This window comes from Panthera uncia, chromosome F2 (genome assembly GCF_023721935.1).
Source record: "Panthera uncia isolate 11264 chromosome F2, Puncia_PCG_1.0, whole genome shotgun sequence".
NCBI classification, from domain to species: Eukaryota; Metazoa; Chordata; class Mammalia; order Carnivora; family Felidae; genus Panthera; species Panthera uncia.
In genome coordinates, this window is record NC_064812.1 from 47,956,730 (window position 1) to 47,978,691 (window position 21,962).

Consider the following 21,962-nt stretch of genomic DNA (forward strand, 5'->3'; position numbering starts at 1 on the left):
AAAGTCATGTTGTCACCTGGCTAATTCTTACTTGGCCTATAAAATTGAGTTTAAGTGTTATCTATATACCAGGGAAGGTTTTCCTGATTAATGCCCCTCGTCTGTGATCTTTCTTCACAGAATTTCTGTCATGACACTCTGCATGTTCCATATCACCAATAGATTCTAGCCTTTTGGAGAAGGATCTCTGACATTTTTTGGTGTCCCTCCAGCCCATAGCACATTGCCTAGATTATTTTAGTCATTTAGCAAATACTTGAATGAGTGAAAGCTTAGTTAATGGTCCTTATTATATTTCTCTCCAAAGCATCTAATAAAACCTTTGGGGACTAACTCATTTTTTTTCCCTTAGAATTCTGCGTTTGGGAAATAAAATAACTCTCCTTGATTGCCCCTTTTTTTCTCAGCCAATTAGATGGGAGTTTAGGAAAATTTCAGAAAGTTATGTGAAGTTTAAGCCAGGTGGCTTAATTCATGGTATCCTCATTATAAGTTCTAAGTGGTCCCAGAGATAATATAACAAAGGCAATGAATAACCTTTTCACAACTTTTACTATATTAAGGTATCTTTGGACATGAAATTTTTCTCTTTGGGGCAATTTTTCCACCCATAAGGTGCCAGGAGAAGTTATTTCAAGCACATGTCTCATAACCTTTTTTTAAATATTGCTATAACTTATGGAAGATGATCTATAAGTAAAACTGGATATTTAGTTTAAGATTAAAAAAAAAACTCAAATAAATATAGAGCTAACTAGAAGGGGTGAAAAGAAATTTATTTCATTTTATTTTGGGCAAAGACCCTCCATTGGAATAGTATCAATACTGACATTCCAGTCAAATATTGTAGAGATTTCATAAAAGGAGAATTTATGTTTATAAATTATTGGTGATTGTTTTTAATAACCTTAAAACTTATTATTTCTTAATATTTTTACTTAGTTCTCACAAAAAAAAGGACTAAGAAAATTCCATATTTCAAATTGCTTGTTCATATCTATAACATGTATGTTAAGACCAAGGCCTCTGATTTTTTTCAGTAAAATATTTCATTCATTTATTTAGACTCTACCTTGTTATCTAAAAGGAATTATAAGTAAGCTTATAAAAATGTATACATTATTGTTTTAAAAATCAGTGAAGAAATAGAATGAAGGAAAATTGAGTAAGAAAAAAACAGATAGAGGCAGGAATAAATTAAATTACAAAACAAACTCTGTAAAAACCTATAAATTTGCAAGGAGATAATGGAGCATTTTTTTCCATTTTCCTTACTTTAAAAAATTTTTAATATAATCAGTTATCTGATTTAGCAACCACAAGAGATTTTTTTTAATGACTTGACTGGAAGTCTCAATACCACTGAATATATTTCTCCCAAGAGTTCTCAAAAAAAGCAAGCAATGTAGTGCAAACACATCTATATTTTTCATAAAACACATTATTTAAAATATCTTGTACCAGGGTATAACAGACTACTTCTAAGGATTTAGAAATCACTTCTATATGGGAAGATCAAAAGGATGGCATCTGGGTATATGACTATTGGATTCACTGGTATAATCCAAAGGTAAGTGTTACTTTATCTGAAAGAATGAGTGAGTGACATCTATTTTCAGACTATCAATGAACAAAAATTATTGTGAATCAGTACTGTGTATTCAAGATTGCATTGGTTGGAAATTACCTGCACTACTGATTATTGCATATATTAACTTATCAAATATTTATTGAGTGGTTATTTTGTCCCAGCACTGAAGGTTAGGCCATATTTCAGATTACGAACATAAGTGTGTTAGAGTCAACTCTTGTTGGGTGAGGTGAGAAGAAAAAATAGCCTTAAAAAGCTGAAGAATTTGAGGTTAAGTCATGTCTGAAGAAAGTGTTATAGTATCTATGCCTAGAAGTTTGCAGGTAGTAAATTAAGAGTATTTTTACCTCTAAAAATAAACAGAAGCACCTACAACACACAAAAAATGTGTTTTTCCTGACCTCAAATTACATAAAGTAGTTATCAAAAGCTTTCTGGTCTATTAAAACAAAGAAAAAAATCTCAGTAAAGATTTAAAAAAAATATCTACTCTTAAGAAATATAACTTTCAGGTGGATTCTCCACTATTTTCTGGATTAAGATATACCCCTGGATAACAAGATGAAGTTTTGGTTCATGGTTGTTAATAAAAGCCAGTTAATCTTGAAAAAAAAAAATCCATATAAATAATAAGTTGAGCTTTAGAAATAATGGCTTACCCAAAGCCATTATTTCTAATAATAATTAAATATCATGAAGTTTGTACATAGGGACTCAAAATATTTTTTTTGGAAAATTTCACTGTGATTCCTAATATTAAGCTATACCACATTTTAATACTAAATTTGTAAATTTTAGTAAATTTTTAAAGTTCGTGGGAAAAACTTTGTGGATACAAAGCTGACTGATGATTTGACTAATTTCCTCTACAAAATACCAAATTTGGGGCCAATACATCATTTAAATAACTTTTATTATTTTACGTGTTCTAACTTCTGACTTATGATAACTAAACACCATTATCTTCCCTAAGACCACATTTTTCAATGTTCTATCTTGTTTTAAAATAAACAGTTCTATATATTTTCCTTTACCACTAAAAAACCATCTTAACCTCTTATTAGTGTCACTTTTACAAAGTGTCACACTGTACTCTGAACATTTAAAAGATGAAATTTACATTAAACACTAAATCCAGGTGTCATGAAAAGGACATATCACATCAAGAACCATTCTTCTGTTGGTAGATAAGAGCATCACCATGCAGAGCTCTTCTCACACTAGAAAGGATCATAAAAGCAACATTGCTTTTTATGATCCATTATGTGAGCAAAGACATTCTAGATTATGCATAAAAGAAGTGTATCAGTTAATGCTACATATTGCTCCATGAACTTTTTGATGATATGCATTTAAAAACACTGTTTCTTGATATTGTAGACGTGCAGGAATTTAATTACCTAACGAATTATTTATTTTATTTTATTTTATTTTATTTTATTTTATTTTATTTTATTTTATGTTTTTATTTTATTTTATTTTATGTTATGTTTTATTGTATTTTATTTTATTTTATGTTATTTTATTTTATTTTATTTTATTTTATTTTATTTTATTTTATTTTATTTTATTTCATGTTTTATTTTTGCTTGAAGAGGCAGGAAAAGGCAAAAGAAAACAAAAGGTTGGCTTCAGATTCAAAGGCCCTGGTTTAACCCTTCACTAGAGTTGAACTAGTAAGGCTGAATTTCAGTCTTCAAACATAAGAAAGGGACAGTCCTACAAAGCTAAGATACATCTATCAAATGATTAAAAGTAGTTAAGAAATATACACATCATGAAACATTGTTACTCTAACATAAGATATTTTTTAAAAAGCTAATAGGAAGAAGTTTCTTTCTCCTATGGTAGTATTCCCCAGGTATGCTGCATAGAGCTGCTTCCTGAGGGGGGTAAGGAAAACACTGAGGTAACTTGTTTCAGCAATCATTTAGTGTCTATGTAGTATCCTGCAAGAAACATTCAATGTATGCTGGCATATTGAAGTCTTTGAACTTCCACAAATCTGTTTCCTCAGAAAACTAATTTCTGTTGGTTTGTTTGTTCTTTATATATTTAATGTTAAACATTTATTAAAGTTTATTGACCTCAACTTTCAGGGATCTCCAGGTGCTGGCATATATTAATGTATTAATGGTCTCCAATGGTTTCTGACTGCTTCAAAAAAAGTACTTTAAACAGTAGCTTATACAATGACTATTCAGCCATAGAAAGAATGAAGTACATGATACAATGTGGATGAACCACAAAAACATGTGAAGTGAAAGAAGGCAGACATGAAAGGTCACATATTGTATGATTCTATGCATATGAATTTTCCAAAATAGGTAAATCCATTGAGATAAAAAACAGGCCAGTGGCTACCAGGGGCTAAGAAAAGGAGAATGGAAAATAACTGCTGTTGTGTTTTGGGTTTCATTTTGGGTTGGTGAAAATATCTTGGCACGAGATAGTAGTGATGGTTCCACAACATTTTGAATGTTCTAAATGCCACTGAATTGTACCCTTTAAAGTGATTAATCGGGGGCGCCTGGGTGGCTCAGTTGGTTAAGCGTCCGACTTCAGCTCAGGTCATGATCTCACAGTTCGTGATTTCGAGCCCTAACCGGGGTCGGGCTCTGTGCTGACAGCTCAGAGCCTGAAGCCTGCTTCACATTCTGTGTCTCCCTCTCTCTCTGCCCCTTCCCTGCTCGTGCTGTGTCTCTCTCTGTCTCAAAAATAAATAAAAATTAAAAAAAAATTTAAAAAAAATAATGTGATTAATCATTAATATTATGTGAATTTTACCTCAAGTTTTAAAGACTTTATTGAGATAAAATTCAAATTCCATGAAACTCACTCTTTTTAAATGTATAATTCAGTGTTTTTTTTCTTTCCTTTTTGTTGTTTTTGTATATTCAAAGAGACATACATTCAGCATCACACACTAATGTTAGAATATTTTCATCATCCTCAAAAGAAACTCATGCCTCATGCCCCATTCCCCAAGTTTCTGTCAACTACTAATTCTTGTCTCAAATGAATTTTCCTATTCCAGACATTTCGTATCAGTGAAATTATAAATATCTATTGTTTTTAACTAGCTTCTTTCATTTAGCAAAATGTTTTCAAGATCCATTCAGATAGTGGCATGTATCAGTACTTCATTCTTTTGTATTGCCAAATACAAATAGAATCCTCATTCTATTATGAGGATATAGCATATTTTAAAAAAATCCATTTATCTTTTGATGGAAATTTGGGCTGTTTCCATTTTGGGGCTATTGTGAATAAATCTACTATGAACATTTGTGTACAAGCTTCAAATAAGTGTATGTTTTCATAATATCTGGTATATCTAAGAGCAGAATTGCTGGATCAAATGATAACTCTCTGTTTAACATTTGAAGAGCTGTCAGAATGTTTTCCAAAGTGGCTTCACCATTTTATAATCCCATCAGAAATGTATGAGACTTTCAATTTGTCTACATCCTCAACATTTATTATTGTTTATTTTTTATATTTAAACCATACTACTAGGTATGGAGTGGTATATAATTGTGGTTTTGATATACAATCCTCTAATGACTAATGATATTGGGCATTTTAATGTGCTCTTTGGCCATTTGTTTATCTTCTTTTGAAATGTAACTGTTCAGATAGTTTGTTCATTTTTCAATTGAGTTAATTGGCTTTTTATTATTGAGTTGTAAGAGTTCTTCATAATCTGGATGAGTCTCTTATCAGATATTTGATTTGCAAAAACTTTCTCCCATTCCAAGGGTTGCATTGTCACTTTTTTGATTGTGCTTTTTGAAGTCCAAAATTTTATAAAGTCCACATTATCTAATTTCTCTTTGGTCACTTGTGCTTTCCGTGTCATGTTTACGGAAGCATAGCTTAACCCATGGCCACCAAGATTAATTTGTAAATTCTCTTTTAAGAATTCTATAGTTTTGTTCTTACATTTAGGTCTTTGATCCATTTTAGATTAGTAATTATATATGGTATGAGTTAAAGGTCTGACTTCGTTCTTTAGCATGTGAATGGATATCCAGTTGTGCCAGCACCATTTGTTGCAAAAATTATCTTTTCCACAACTGAATTTTCTTAACACCCTTGTTGCAAATCAATTGACCATGAAATTAAAGCTTTATATCTGCATTTCAATCTATTCCATTAGTCTCTATATCTATTTTGTGGCAGTTTTACACTGCCTTGAAACTGTAGGTTTGTAGTAAGTTTCAGAATCAGATGTGTGTGTCCTCCAACTTTGTTGTTTGTTTCCAAAAAAAGTTGTTTCTTTTCTGGGCCCTCTAAATTTCCATATGAATTTTAGAATCAGCTTACCAACCCCTACAAAAAGACAGCTGGTATTAGAGATTGTGTTAAATCTGTATAACAATTTAGGAGTATTACCATATAAACAAAATTAGGTCTTTCAATCTATGAACACTGAGATATTTCTATTTATTTACACTTTTTCGTTAAATCTATTCCTAAATAGGTTATGTTTTTGAGGCTACTGTAAACGGAATTTCTTTCTTAATTTATTTTCAGATTATTTGTTGCTTGTGGTATTAATGCTCCTTTAAATATTTGGTAGACTTCAACATGAAGCCATCTGGATCTGGGCTTTTCTTTGTGGGAATATTTTTTAAATTACTAATTAAACATATTTATTTGATATAGATCTATTCAGATAGCCTATCTCTTCTTGAACCAGTTTTGATAGTTTGTATCTTTCTGGAAATTTGTTCATTATATCTAAGGTATATAATTTTTTGGCATATAGTTATTGTGTATTCCCTTATAATCTTTATTTTTATAAGGTCAATGGTGATGTTCACACTTTCATTGCTGATTTTAGTAATTCGAATGTTCTCTCCTTTTTCTTAATAAATATAGGTAAATTGTTTTTTTTATTCTTTGCAAAAAACATAATTTTGGTTTTGATTTGCTCTATTATTTTTATATTCTCTATTCCATTTATGATCATCATAATATTTAATATCTCTTTTCTCCTCTGCTTGTTTGGGGATTAGTTGACTTGTTTTTGCTTTTGTTTGTTTGTTTTAATATATAGCCTCTATGAATGGGCCTATTCCTGGAAGCCAAGAGACAGATCAAATTGTGACAAATCTCTTGGGTGGAACTTTGAAGAGGGATCCAAACCTATTCTGCCACCTTCAGTGGCTGTTGCTGATTTTCATGGCGACCATAATTGCAAGGCTGCTGCTGTTCAGGTTACTGCAGAACTAAGTTATAGTGTGATGGGAAGAGGGCAAGTCAAAATGCTTGTAAAACTCACTCTTCTTACCAAGATTCCACCATTGTCCTTGAATAAATGTATCTTGGATTGTTGTAGATCTTTTTCAGAATTCTGAAAATTTGATAATGACCGTTTTGCCAATATTTTCTGTGCATTTATGGATTTCTGGAAGTCCTTACCATGCCATTTCAAAAGGGCTTCTCTGGTTTATTTTTACAGCTGTTTCTTTTAACGTCCATTATCTGCAGCTGAACTCTATGAATACTCTTTAGGAAATGTCATCCTAAAACACTGAAGAAAGTGTTACTTTCAAAAGTCTTATTGCCTTTCAAATATTAAATTAATAGTATCACTTTTTCAATTCTTATTTTGCATGTTAACATAGCAAGGCATCTTATGTGTTATCTGACCATTCTGCCTGTATTATCTTGTCTAGCTTAACTTAATATCTCTCTCTCTCAAGTTTGTCTTTTATAAAATAAGGATTATAACATGCACGTCATAGGGTTTTGAAAGTATTAAGGACATAGTACTTATAAATAATTTACAATAGTGTCAGATCAATAAATATTATATAAAATATATAATTATTTTGTGAAAAATGATGTTGGTGTACTGATAGGGATTGCATTAAACCTATAGATTGCTTTGGGTAATATAGACATTTTAACAATATTTTTTCTTCCAATCCATGAGCATGGAATGTCTTTCTATTTCTTTGTGTCGTCTTCAATTTTTTACATCAGTGTTTTATAGTTTTCAGACTACCATTCCTTCACCTCTTTGGTTAAGTTTATTTGTAGGTTTTTTATTGTTTTTGGTGCAATTGTAAATGGGATAGTTTTCTTAACTTCAATTCCTGCTGCTTCATTTTTAGTATATACAAATGAAACAGATTTCTGTACCTTGATTTTGTATCCTGTATTTTTACTGAATTTGTGTATCAGTTCTAGCAGTTTTTTGATGGAATCATTAGGGTTTCCTTTATAGTATTATGTCATTTGCAAATAGTGAGAGTTTTACTTCTTCCATGCGAATTTGGATGCTTTTTAGTTCTTTTTGTTTTCTAATTGCTGTGGCCAAGACTTCCAATGGTAGGCTGAATTTTTAAAAGGGGTGAGAGTAGACATCCTTGTCTTGCTCCAGACCTTATGGGAAAAGCTCTCAGTTTTGCACCATTGAGTATAATGTTGGGGGTAGGTTTTTCATATAAGACCTTTATTATGTTGATATATGTTCCCTCTAGACCTACATTGCAGAGAGTTTTTATCATGAATCGGTGTTGTACTTTGTCAAATACTTTTTCTACATCTATTGAGATGCTCATGTGGTTTTTTACCATTTCTCTTACTGATGTGACTATCACATTAATTGTTTTACGAATATGAACCACCTTGCATCCCAGGAATGAATCCCATTTATTCACGGTGAATGATTTTTTTAATGTATAGTTAAATTCACTTTGCTACTATTTTGTTGAGGATTTTGCATCTATATACTTCTCTTTTTTTGTGGTGTCTTTATCTGGTTTTGGTATCAGGGTGATACTGGCCTCGTAGATTGAATTTGGAAGTTTTCCTTCTCTTCTATTTTTTTGGATTAGTTTGAGAATAATAGGTATTAATGCTTCTTCAAATGTTTGGTAGAATTCACCTGGGAAGCCATCTGGTACTGGACTTTTTTTTTTTTTTTACTGATACAATTTCATTGTTGGTAATAGGTCTGTTCAAATTTTCTATTTCTTCTTACTTCAGTTTTGGTAGTTTATGTTTCCAGGAATTTATCCATTTCTTCTAAGTTGTTGAACTTGTTGGCATATAGGTTTTCATATTCTACTACAATTGTTTGTATTTCTGTGGCATTGATTGTTTTTTCTCCTCTTTCATGAGTGATTTTGTTTATTTGAGTCCTCTTTCTCTCTTTTTTTTTTTAATGAGTCTGGTTAGAGGCTTATCAATTTCTCCAAAGAAGACATACAGAAGACCAACAATCATATGAAAAGATGCTCAACATCGCTTATCATTAGGGAAATACAAACCAAAACTACAATGAGATATCACCTCACATTTGTCAGAATCGCTTCACAAAACAAAACAAACAAAAAATACCAGAAACAGCAAGTGTTGGTGAGGATGTGGAGAAGAAGGAACAATCTTCCACTGTTGGTAGGAAGGAAACTGGTATAGCCACCATGGAAAACAGTGTATGGAAGTTCCTCAAAAAATTAAAGTAGAACTACCCTACGATCTAGTAATTGCACTATTAATTGCATTAATCCAAAGAGATACAAGAACTCCTATGTTTATTGCAGCATTATTTGCAATAGCCAAACTATGAAACCAACCTAACCGTCCAGTTATAGATGAATAAAGACGATTAGCATATATACACAATGGAATATTATTCATCCATAAAAAGATGAAATCTTGCCATTTGGAACAATATGTATGGAGCTTGAAAGTATAATCACTACATGAGATAAGTCAGTCAGAGAAAGACAAATACCATATGATATCACTCATAATGGAATTTAAGAAACAAAACAAATGAGCAAAGGAAAAAAAAGAGAGAGAGAGAGACAAACCAAGAAACAGACTCTTAACTATAGAGAACAAATGATGGTTTAGAGAGGGTAGGTAGGTGGGAGGATGGGTTTTTAAATGGTGATGGGGATTAAGGAGTGCACTTTTGTAATAAGCACTAGGTGATGTTAGGAATTATTGAATCACAATTATGGAATTGTTGAATGTAACTCTGTATGTCAACTAACTGGAATTAAAATAAAAACTTAAAAATTTTTAAATAAAAAAATAAAATAAAATATGTAATTATTATCATCATTAAAAAATTTTTTTCCGGGGCACCTGGGTGGCTCAGTCAGTTGACCGTCCGACTGAGGCTCAGGTCATGATCTCCTGGCTCGTGAGTTCAAGCCCTGACTCAGACTCTGTGCTGACAGCTCAGAGACTGGAGCCTGCTTCAGATTCTGTGTCCCCCTCTTTCTCCGCTCCACCCCTGCTTGTGCGCTGTCTCTCTCTGTCTTCCAAAAATGAACAAACATCAAAAAAAATTTTTTTTAATTTTTTTCCAATTTCTAGCCCTTCTCTAATCCTGTGCTTTATTTTTTTTTCATAGACTGTATTTCCTGAAGTTATATTATGTGTTAATTTTCTATTTATTTTCTTTTTTCCCACATTATAAAATAAGTTCCAGTGACAGTCACTAGCACATATCAAACACACAATACATGTTGTTAAATAATATACAATTATCAATAATATAAACATAAATTTACTTATTTATGTTTATATTATTATATGAAATGGAAGCCAGTTCTATGCCGTTTTCCTTCCTAAGCATTTAGCACAATACCACATTGGGGTTTTTGCACATATAACAAAAGTACATAAAAAACTTTATTTAAAAACAACTCCCCATAATTTGGCAATGCTGTCATCTCTTCTGAAATATGCCAATCCAAAAATTAGCCTAGAGAGGTTGAAAAATATTAGTTCCATTCTGACTATTATCTAAATAAAATCAGATAGGTTAAAAAAACTATCAATTTCTAGATACTGAATAGTGCAATTATATAAAGCAAAAAAAAAGTAGTTTCTTATTAGTTGAAAATATTCCAATAACAGAAATGGAGGAAATTATGCACATGTGGCTGGTATTGCTTACTAATACTCCTGTACCAACTGCTCAGAGTAGGTATTTATTGTGCTTAGGTAGCACCTGTTCTGATTTCTGATCAGATGTTGAATACTTTTTTTTTCTAATGTTTATTTATTTTTGAGAGAGACGGAGACAGAATGCGAGTGGGTGAGGGATAGAGAGAGAGGGAGACGCAGAATCCGAAGCTGGCTCCAGGCTCTGAGCGGTCAGCACAGAGCCCGACGCGGGGCTCAAACTCACAAACCGCGAGATCATGACCTGAGCGGAAGTCGGAGGTTCAACTGACTGAGCCACCCCGGCGCCCCAGGTGTTGAATACTTTTAACATCATCTCTTGTTATAAGTTTCACTGTTTAAGAAAGTAAGAATCAATGGCAATATTAGAGAAATAAATATCAAGGTAAAGGGTCTTCGGTATTGCCATGTGATTGAAGGGCTTTTTTGTTTCTGTTGTATTAATTTTCTCACAACCATCTCTTGGATGGGGAAAGACAGAAATGGAACTGGGTCCTCAGAATGCAGATAAATACTGAAAAAAATTTCTGGCCAGATTTCAAGGACAAAACTTCATGAATCATAGGGAACTCCGTAGTTGCAGTGAAAGCACATCCATACTTTAGGATCAATGCATATTCTTCAAGACCATGTTTGCCTTTAAGAGACTCTTAATCTTTATGGTAGAACTAAATATTTACCTATTTCTATTGTAAGAGCATATTATTTGAATTATGGTCAATTTACTTATGGAAAAGATGCCCACTAAATTTTCTATGAGAATTAGCTACTGTGTTTTTAGTTTTTAATTAATTTATTTTTAATTTATTTTTTAAGTTTTTTATTTACTTTTGAGAGAGAGAATGTGCACATAACTGAGGGAAGGGCAGAGCAAGACAGGGACAGGATCCCAAGTGAGCTCTGTGCTGACAGTAGAGAACCTGATGCAGGGCTTGAACTCATGAACTGTGAGACTGTGACCTCAGCTGAAGTGGGATGCTTAACTGACTGAGCCACCCAGGTGCCCCATTACTGTGTTTTTATATGTTGTATGAAATTTAAATCACAACAGAAAAGAAAGTCTATGCAGGCTAAAAAAATGTTAAAATTTAGTAATATAAAAATATTTTTTAGCATTAAAAACAAATACAAAAGTTTACTTAAGTGAAGAACTATGGTGTTTTTGAAATAACCTCATAAAAGGTGGAAATAAAATAAAATAAAGTGAAAGAAATAAAAGAGAAATAACACTGTTAAGACTTAACTGACTTCAAAAAGAAAACAGTAAAGATGATATAGATATAAAAGAAAAAATCCCTTATAATAATTATTTCATGGAAATGTATCAATGTTAATATAATGGTAGATAGTAATAAAATTTTGATCTAGGATCTAATTCCATGTTAGCCACTAAATTGAATTCTCAAGTAAGCTAATTTTCTCAGCTTTCGTGAGCTTTAGGTTGCCAATCATAAAAATGCCTGCTGCTCAGGCCATAATATAAGGGATCCAACGGAAAACTCTTGAAGTTACTTGAATTAAGTAACATATATAGATATAGATATAGATATAGATATAGATATAGATATATGTACATATATAGATATATATAGATATATATGGCATAAAGATTATTATACCTAGTGTATAGTTTATATAATTTTTATTACAGTAATATAGGTAATATCTAGATATAGTAATATTAATATAGTAAATAAGTAATAAGTAATCTCATAGTAATTATGTTTTAGTTCCATTTCACTTAAACTAGAGACATATATGTATTATTCAGTACTTAAAATCAGTACTTAAATAATATTGTTATCCCTGTTAATATTTTATTGTTTAAGAAAACTGAATGAGAAGATGAGTGAGTAAATGGTGAGTTTAGGAAGCGGCTTTAAATAACAAAGCTCCAAAGAACCTTCCAGAAGAGAACAGAAGAGCAAACAGCTGTGTGGAATTGCAGGCGAGAAACCAAAGCCTCAGCCACAGATTGAAGTCAGCAGCCTGGTGACAAGGAGCTACTAGGAGGAACACTTTAAATAATAGCAGAGGGGGTGAAAGACATACATGAATAAAGAAAAGGGAGTGAGAAAGACACTTTGTTGCACCTTTTTTTAAAGTTGGATGAAGGAAGAGATTTACAAAGGTCAGATATTTAATGAATTGACTGCTTTGATAATGAAACAGAACTGGCTGTCAGAATCAGATGTCTTAAAAACTCAAGAGAAGGATTTTGATACAGATATATGTAAAGACAAAGACTTCTACATTTTTTAATAAAGTGTTTCAAAAAGCTCTATTGAAATATGAATTGAAAAACCTCATTAAATATAAAAGATCAAATTAAGTTGATAAGTGTTTGTCAAGGAATGGAAGTTCACATTTTAATAATCAATCACCCAAGTTATAAGAACCATCAGAATAGTTATTGTTTCCAGCTGTAATTTTAAAAACTTTTGAAAAAAACAAATATGTAGTTACAAACACTAACACAAGAATATAGACTTATTGTGAAAAATTCAATGCAAATATATATATAAAAGAAAACTTGTTTCCTTTCACTCCCTCAATTCTCCCCTCCACCATGGTAACGATTTTTAAAATGCCTATTTTTGGAGTGCTTTCTGGATCTACTTCTACGTATTTTTTATTATGAGTTTTTATATATGTATATATACAGATGTTTACATATCTATAACTTCAAGTTTTTCATAAATATGTGAAAATATGATCATATTATTTATATAATTCCACAATTATTCTATTTGTATCCACTGTTGTCAATACGTTTAGTAAGTTTTCATGTGTATATATACAGAGATCATTCTTCCTAACAACTGCCTAGGATTTCATTGGAAACATGTATCATAATGTAGTCTTCTATTCCATAGAAAAGATGTATCATAATGCAATCTGTCTTCTATTGGAAAACATCTAGGTTGTTTCCATATCTTTTTTTTACCATAACAAATATAATTTCAGGGATTTAGGGTAAAACAAATTAATTTTGAAATTACTGTCCTCAAGCTAATGCAAAGCAATTTTGAATGTTCTTTCTTGCCTTTCAAAATCATTTTATCCTTTGCAAAACTCCTATGATTTAATTTTTGCTGCTTGATGTCAGATTAAATGAAACTAATTATGAGAGATGGCCATTGGGGGAAAACTCTTGAAACATGTCAATACACATATAACATATTTCAATAGACACATGTTCTCCAAAATTAAACAGTTAGATTTTAAATGCCATGATCCCAGAAGAGACTCTGTATAAAAACAGTGGCATAATGGACAGAGAATGAGGTTAGCATTAAGGCTAAAGTATGTTTGAAATTTAATTTTAATCAGAAATATTCTGCATGATATTTTGTGCCTTATGGTCCTCAACCAGAGAGAATAATAATAATTTCTTTTATTTGTTCCTATGAGGAATAAGTAAGGGATATCTCCTGACACAAAGAATGTATTAAATAAACTTAATTCTTCTTTTCTAATAGGTATTTGACAAATGCAGAAAATGGTGCTGAACTCTGTTGGGTTAGATGCACATGTGACTTTGTGTGTGTGTACATTTGTATACCCCTCAAAAATCAAAATATAAAATACTTTTATTAATGCGTCCAATAAATCCTTGATAAGGGGACTAGAAATTTAAAATTGGGAAACCAAAATCTGTCCGGAGAGTTCTTTTTGCCCAATATCTGGGTCAGTATCTGGATAAGTCAAATAATTGCCATGGCCATTTACTGTCATAACTGAAAATAAATGCGAGATTGTAATCAAATGTGTATATCAATGAGTGGTTTTCAAAGTATGGTCCCCATACTAGCACTATCACCTGCAATATTACTGAAAAGACAATTAAGCTCCATCCCAAACCTACCAAACTGGAAACTTTAGAACTGAACACAGCAATATGAGTCCTCTGGGTGATTCTGATGCGTACTCAAGGTGGAGAAAATACTAGCGTATATCTTTAAAACATGTACTAAAATGTGGAATGTTATTCATTTCACTATTTACAACTATAAACACAATACACCGAAACGGTACACTTTTAACATATCAAGTGAAAATATGAATAGTACAGAGAATTCAAAATAGTGACATACATTTTATGTTGCCAAATTTCCCTCCAGATTAGTCTGTTACCTGTGCTGCCTTTTACCCAGGTTTCAGAAATGACACTCCTACTAAGTGTTTTCAGATGCTCATCAGTTAGCTGAGAGGTCAAATCTGGAATTGTTTTCAGCATCTTCCACACAGTTCTGTGTTCACGCAATGTCCTGTAAATGGGCCTGAAAGTAACAACAACAAAAAGATTGCAAATTGAGAAAATGCAGCTTAAACACAAAGAAACAAACCAAAAAAAATTCTTGATTTTTAAGTTTTCAAATTTGTGTTTTTTTTTTTTTTTTTTTTATTTAAGGCTTGCTTAAGGATACCTATGAAGATATTCTATTTTGTCTTGGTAATCAACTTTAGAATTTACTCTCCTTGCAACACTAAGATGCATAAGTTTCAGCCATGAAAGTTTAAACTTCAGGAAATTACATAATGCCTTTACCTTCTTTTTATAGACAACTCAGTGCCTTAATAGTAAGATTGTATCTTTTCTTATTAGTTGTCATAATAATTAAAACATCTTTGATATAGTAAAAAGATTGATTTTTTTTTTACCCATTGTATACTTTTGATCTTTTCCAAGTACTATGAAAGTTAGAGCAAATGATGCTGCAATTTAACATTTGATAAATACTTTAACTGAAAAATGCATATGTAATTTTAAATAAAACACACTCATCATTTGATGGATGATATTTATTTGCTTCAATCATTAAACTCCCTCTTTATTAAATATAATACCATAATAAAGATACAAAATTAATGTTATCCTAAGTTCTCAAGAGTCTCACCTATCATCCTACTGCTAAGTGCTCAGTATTTTTCAAGCAGTTTAAAAAACTCTATTGTGAAAAATCAGTTTGGTAATGGAATTTTGGATAAACTCAAATTTGCCAGAAACAGTTCCAATTTAGATGTGATGTCCAGTTGAGCCTCCTGATATGCATGTGTTTGTGTGTGCATTTTACTGGATGATAATATATATTGTGTTTTTTGTTGTAGGTTGTAGTAAAAAAGTTGGAAAAATACTAGTGTAGTGTAATAGTTAGTCTTAAGACATATTCTTGAGAAAACTGGCTTCCTAGTTAACATCCTAGATAAAAGTGTGTATTTCAGATGCAGTAATAAATATTAGCATTAAAAATAGCATTAATATCACAGGCCAAAAAAAAGGCAAAACGTTTGCTATATTAGTTGCGTGAAATAATTTGGAAGGCATACCAAGTGCCTCAGAAACCAGCTGTCTCGCAGAAAGTAGTTGGAAAGAGCCCGGAAGTTACTGTTTTGTTTGCTCAAAGTTACTTCTTTGTTGCAATGTCTTATTAGCTGGCTAAAATTGGCCAGTTTTCAAGCATAAATAAAAAGCAATATAGAAGATCCAGAAATGCAGGGCATGATTATAAAAGCCAAGTGTTTCTTGCTCCCATGCAGGAGCAACAACAACAAAAAATTGAGGGGTGCCTGGGTGGCTCAGTCGGTTATGTGTCTGACTTCAGCTCAGGTCATGATCTCATGGTTCCTGATTTTAAGCCTTGTGTTGGGTTCTGTGCTGACAGCTCAGAGCCTGGAGCCTGCTTCAGATTCTGTGTGTGTGTGTCTCTCTCTCTCTGCCCCTCTCCCACTCCCACTCTGTCTCTCTCTTTCAAAAATAAACATTAAAAAAATTTAAAAATTGAAAGAGACTTGATATCAAAGGTCTATTAAGTTTTCTTAATTACATATAGGCACTTAACCTGTGCCAAAGATCTTCTTAGAAGCTTTGCCTTCTTGGGGCACCTGGGTGGCTCAGTCTGTTAAGTGTCCAACTTTGGCTCAGGTCATGATCTCAAGGCTTGTGACTTCAAGCCCCACATGGGGCTCTGTGCTCAGAGCCTGGAGCCTGTTTACGATTCTGTGTCTCCATCTCTCTCTGACCCTCTCCCACCCATGCTGTCTCTCTCTTTCTCTCTATACTAAAAAAAAAAAAGAAAAAAAAAAGCTTTGCCTTCTCAACCAAGCCTATTCTTTCAGAACTTAAGGTGGTTAGCCTACATTAAGAGAAAGGCAGGCACAGGGAGAAGAAATAATCAAGGACTTAAAAACAATGTCTAGAGCAGAAACTTTGATTTGGTTACTGGTATGTAGAAGATACTGGAGACAGATCAGAAACCCTGACAAATGATCAGCACCGTCCATTGTTCTGAATCCCCTTGAAACTTTTCAACTGATTCTAACATACAAGCATGTGTTTACCATCCTCAGGATGATAAATCAAGACATTCAGGTCTAAAAAGTGGGCTTCTCAATTTCTCAATTTCTCAATTCCCTCTCAGTTTCTACCTTTACTATTTGTCGGGAACATTTTTACATGCATTATACCCACTCCTTCCTTACCACAGCTTTCTGGCCTACGCTGAATATACAAAAGCTGTTGGTAAAGAAATTGGATTAACAAGAAAGAAAAATTCACACATTGAGAGATGTTTGGAAAACTATAATGCCCAAACTATTATTAGTAGTAAGGAGTTGGTGTTTTTTTAATTAATAGTGTCATTGTTATCATTATTATCATTATGAGTTATCATACAACCACATACAACAGTGTGAAAGAAAATGTTATTCCCTTGAATTTTCATTTAGTCACCTCTATGTCTACTTCTAGCCCTAAATGCAGCTGATTACAAAAAGCAAAATGTTAGTATACTCCACGTATTTGGAAGTATATCAGTTGGAAACAAAATAATTTCAGGATTTTCTTTTTACTCCTTTTTCTCCAGGTGATTATATCAAACATAAGAGATTATAGAGTTGTGACAAGTTGCGTAGCTGGCTTCTGATGATGGGTACCTAGGTGCACTGGCATCTGATTAACTGAAACTATCATGTATAGCCATTGGCATCCATGTTGGCATCCTCTGAATTCCTAAATGTTTCCAGTTGTAGATACACATGATCTAGATTTTTTTAGGCTCTTTTAAACCTGTTGACTTTTTCTATTTCATCTAATTCTTCCCATTTCTTGTGGTAAGAGGAGAATTCAATCACTTCAGTGAGTATCTCTGGGGTAATGGGATACTAGTTATGAATCTCTTAAAGCCTCTATGACTTCACTCACATTTACTCAGGTGTGCAAGTGAAATGGGGCTTCTGCATTTTTCTAAAACTGATGTAATCTAACAGTCCCCAATCTACTAGTTTAAAGAGTTAAAGCAAAACAAAACAAAACAAAACAAAACAAAATCCTTACATTTTCCTCATAACAATATTACATCTCTTCTGATACAAGCTCCAATTAACTTAAATGTTGAGGATATACAAAGTTTAGTTTCCCATGCTGGCTGATTTATATGGTTTTTCTTCAAGAACTTAAAGACTCTTGAGTAAAAATATATAGTCTTCCGGAGTTACTCCACTCACAATTCTTTTCCCCAAGAAGTGGTGCACGTATACGCAGTGATTGACTGTGTCCTTCTGGCAGTGGCTAGAGGAACAGTTGGTCTGCATACACTGATAATTTCACCAAAGAAATATAATCAACTTATATTACAAAACACTTAAACACAGCCATTAAGCTTGGGTAGGATGTTTGCCAATAAAACAAGAGTAAATCAGAACAGTCAAGTACAAGAAAGGGGATAATACAATGGTGGAATATGTTATAAGAAACAATATTTAAATTGAGAATCAAAGAAGTTAATTTCCTTAAGGAAACATAGCTAATAATAATAAAAATGAAGCTGAAATACTAAAAATTGCTGAGGGATGAACAAAGCATGCTGTTAACACACACTACACACAAACACACACACAAAAACTAAATTTAAATAGAATAATTCTAGACACTCAAAATAAATGAATGAGAAAAGTACAAAATTTTCTCATTTAAAACAGAGTCAAATACTATATGTAGAAAGGTTCACATAATGGCTTTAGGTAATACATTAAAAATTGAGAATAAGTAGTCAATAACAGAGAAATAGTTAAAGTATTTGACTGCATCTTTTCAAGAAGATATCATCTAGGTTATTACAGAATCAGAGATATAATGCTAAATCTTATGTAGAAAGATAAACCTACAATGTTGGTGACAAATTATTAAGGCATACATTGTATAATTGAAAATATATCAGAAATACTCTTGGGGCAGGATTATAACTGAATCTTAATGATCTGATTTTACAATCGAAAAATACCATAATTAAAATAGTCACTGCAGACATTCAGTTTTATGAATCATAACTTAATGATTCAGAAATTACTGCCTTCTTAAAGATTGTTTCCTTTACATAACTGATTTAAAGTGTCAATTTATCTCTTCAGCTATTGCCATCACCTGGTTTCCTTTCCCGTTAAAACAAGATAACATACACTAGGCCATACCTGAAATAATAATTATCAAGTCTGTATCATTTCATTCATTAAGCTATCATTCTAAATTGCTGAGTATAGCTTGGCAAAAGAATTGCATAATCTCTCTGTTAATTATTTATTTGTTTACACTAATTTAAAATACCTAAGCTGTTTAATTTGAAGAATTATCTGACTACCTAGGTATTAGAAATTCTGTTAAGATAGCTTCTTATTCTTCTGTAGTCAAATAGAAAAGAGAGACAAACAAAGAAACCCAGAAGTAATTCTGATTGCAAGACTTCATTTATGAAGGGTTACCAGAAGGCCCATGAAGGTCTCTAAAAATGAAAGTAAATATGAGATGCTTTTTAATTTTTTTACTTCTCAATGATTTAAAAGCATCAAAGAAAAGGTCCTGTCACAATCAATTTTTAATTGGAAAAAAAGATATTTTGTGATAGAGCTGATCCACAAATTTGAAAAACTGTCAAATTAAAGAGGGATTAAGATTATTCTGTCTGGCAATTATGAATAGAGGTTATAAAGAGCTCTGTTTTTTCTAATTAAAAGGTACAATTAAAAATATTAAAAACAATAAAATAGATATATCCTTGTGGACACACACACACACCCACAAACACACGGCCACAAAGTCCTCCTGCTTGTTGGGGTTCACACTTTCTTTCAATAATGGTTAAAAATAACCAACTAAATAGAAATCAACAGGAGGCTCAGTCTCATGTCCGTTGGAAACTTAATAATCCTCTGGAGAATTTGGGGACGCTTATGTTTCTCTAGTTGTTTCTTGTTAATTTCCTATTTTCACTGAATGCTTAATTTCTGATCTAGAAGGCAGAATATGCTGTGGTCAGTTTTGTTTTCTTTTAAATAACATCTTATCATTTCTATATAAAGAAATCAGGTCAGATGGAGAATAGATCATCACTTGTTTCAAGTTTTAGTATTTTCACTAATACTACTATGTGATTCTTTTATAAAAGGATTGTACAAGAGCAGTAGTATTCAAAAACAGAGCAGTTTGTTCAACCTAAATTTTACATAGGGTGCCCATAAATAAAGTCAATAAAAGCTAACTTAAAAAAAAAGTATAACTATATTAGTTTAAGGAATGGGAAAACAGGTCAGTTTCCACACAAGGTATAGTTTCTACATGTACCAACAAGGTACACCTGAAGGAGCTGTGAAAAATCCAAGCACTGATGGAAAATTATACGAAATGCAAGCTTCCTTTCAACATGGATATTCTATCATTTTAATTAGTTGATTTCCCACTATATTTTATTTTATTTATCATATAATTACAAGGAATTACATGTTCTGGTTCAATAACTTCCTTCTAAAATGAGAAAGTTAAGTCTTAGACATGTTAAATAATTTGCCCAAGGTCATATGGATAATAAATAGTAGAGCCAGGATTTTATCGCAGACATTTTCACTCTGGATCCTAGATCCCCAATCACTTAGCCACCATACTAAGTTCTAGTGATTTTCATTTATTTTCAGTATTAGGGTAACTGAGTTAGGGCAGGAGCTATTCCAGGTTTTGTTGAGTCGGACACATAAATAAAAAAGAACACAAATTTACAAATTAAAAACTTGGTACACATGGGAATACAGCTAACCTTTAAACAATGCAGGAGTTATGGGCACCAACCCTCCCACACAGTCAAAAATCTACTTAAAACTTTTAACTCCTTCAAAACTTATATACTAAATAGACTACTATTGATGAGAAACTACTGATTAAGCATAAATGGTTGATTAACACATATTTTGTATGTTGTGTGTATTATATGCTGTATTCTTATACTAAACTAGAAAAAAACATTATTATGAAAATCACAAAGAAGAAAAAATATATTTACAGTGCTATGCTGTATTTATCAAAAAAAAAATCTATGTTTCAGTAGACTGCACAGTTTAAACCTGTATAGTCAAGAGTCATTTGTAGTTATTTAGAAAGAGAAGAAACTAAAAATTATAATTTTTAAAAGCTGGATGGTTTTTAAAAATCCCAGATCCAGAAAAATGTTATAGTACTTTTATTAATTAGTGGCCTAACAACATCTATTATATTTATTTTTATAAAATTTCTCCTGCATTTCTTATATATTTTCACTTCCTTGCATGGCAACAATTTTATATTATTTTTTATTGACAGAATAGAGTCTTTGCTTGAGCTTGGTTGGTAGAATTTTTAAAATTATTCTTAATAATTTAGAAATACTTCTTTTAGCTTCATAACTGATTATTAATAAATAAGTTTTCAGGATTCCTATCAAATTTTGGAAAATCCATATCCACATTTCTTTCATCTGTGAAATATAAGATTTGAAAAGCTTTTCCACAGATTCAATTCTCTCCATATATTCTAAAGTATGTGCCAGTCCATGGCCCACATGTTCCTGGTACTAGGTTGCTATGGAATGGTTATATATGGTGATAAGAGCTCTGTTTCTGTTTATTAACATCAAGATGCTGTTGAGTCCACTCTGTGTGGTAGGGTTGTTTCTGATACCTATTTCCACCCATGCATAACTAGCAATAACTTGAATATGTAGCAGTGACTAAGAATCAAAAATTATATCTCACCAGACCAAACAAATATATCTCTCACGTAATTGTCCATAAACTGAATCCCCAAAAGGGCTGAAGCCACTCCAATGCCAGGTGCCATGAAAGTAAAATATAAGTAAAGGAAATTCACTGGCAAAGGGGAAAAAAAGTGATCACAGTCAAAATATCTTACTTATGCACATTTTGCAGAAACTATGAGCAAGTGATTACATTTCTAGGGCTTCTCTCAGGGTCTTGGATGGGACCCAGGCAAATCAAATGACAGATCTAAAGTTTAAGCTTCATTACTTTCAAGGTAAATCTACCTCTGAGTTAAGCAAAAGAAACAATAAGAAGAAAATAGTATTAGTCAAGGTTGATTAAAAACAGAAGGCTTTGAACCTGGAGTGAA

The 21,962-nt window shown here is 32.1% G+C and overlaps 1 protein-coding gene across 3 annotated transcripts in view; it reads right to left on the bottom strand.

Annotated features, from left to right (window-relative positions):
* CNBD1 (cyclic nucleotide binding domain containing 1) overlaps positions 1 to 21,962 on the bottom strand; it is a 453,327-nt gene that overhangs the window by 222,526 nt on the left and 208,839 nt on the right. For all 3 annotated transcript variants that reach the window (XR_007458475.1, XM_049633177.1, XM_049633176.1), the window contains exon 5: positions 14,672 to 14,817. Coding sequence is in view for 2 of the 3 variants with exons in the window: in XM_049633177.1 (XP_049489134.1) it covers positions 14,672 to 14,817 (146 nt within the window). In the remaining variant the exon portion in view is untranslated. The remainder of the gene's footprint in view (positions 1 to 14,671; positions 14,818 to 21,962) is intronic.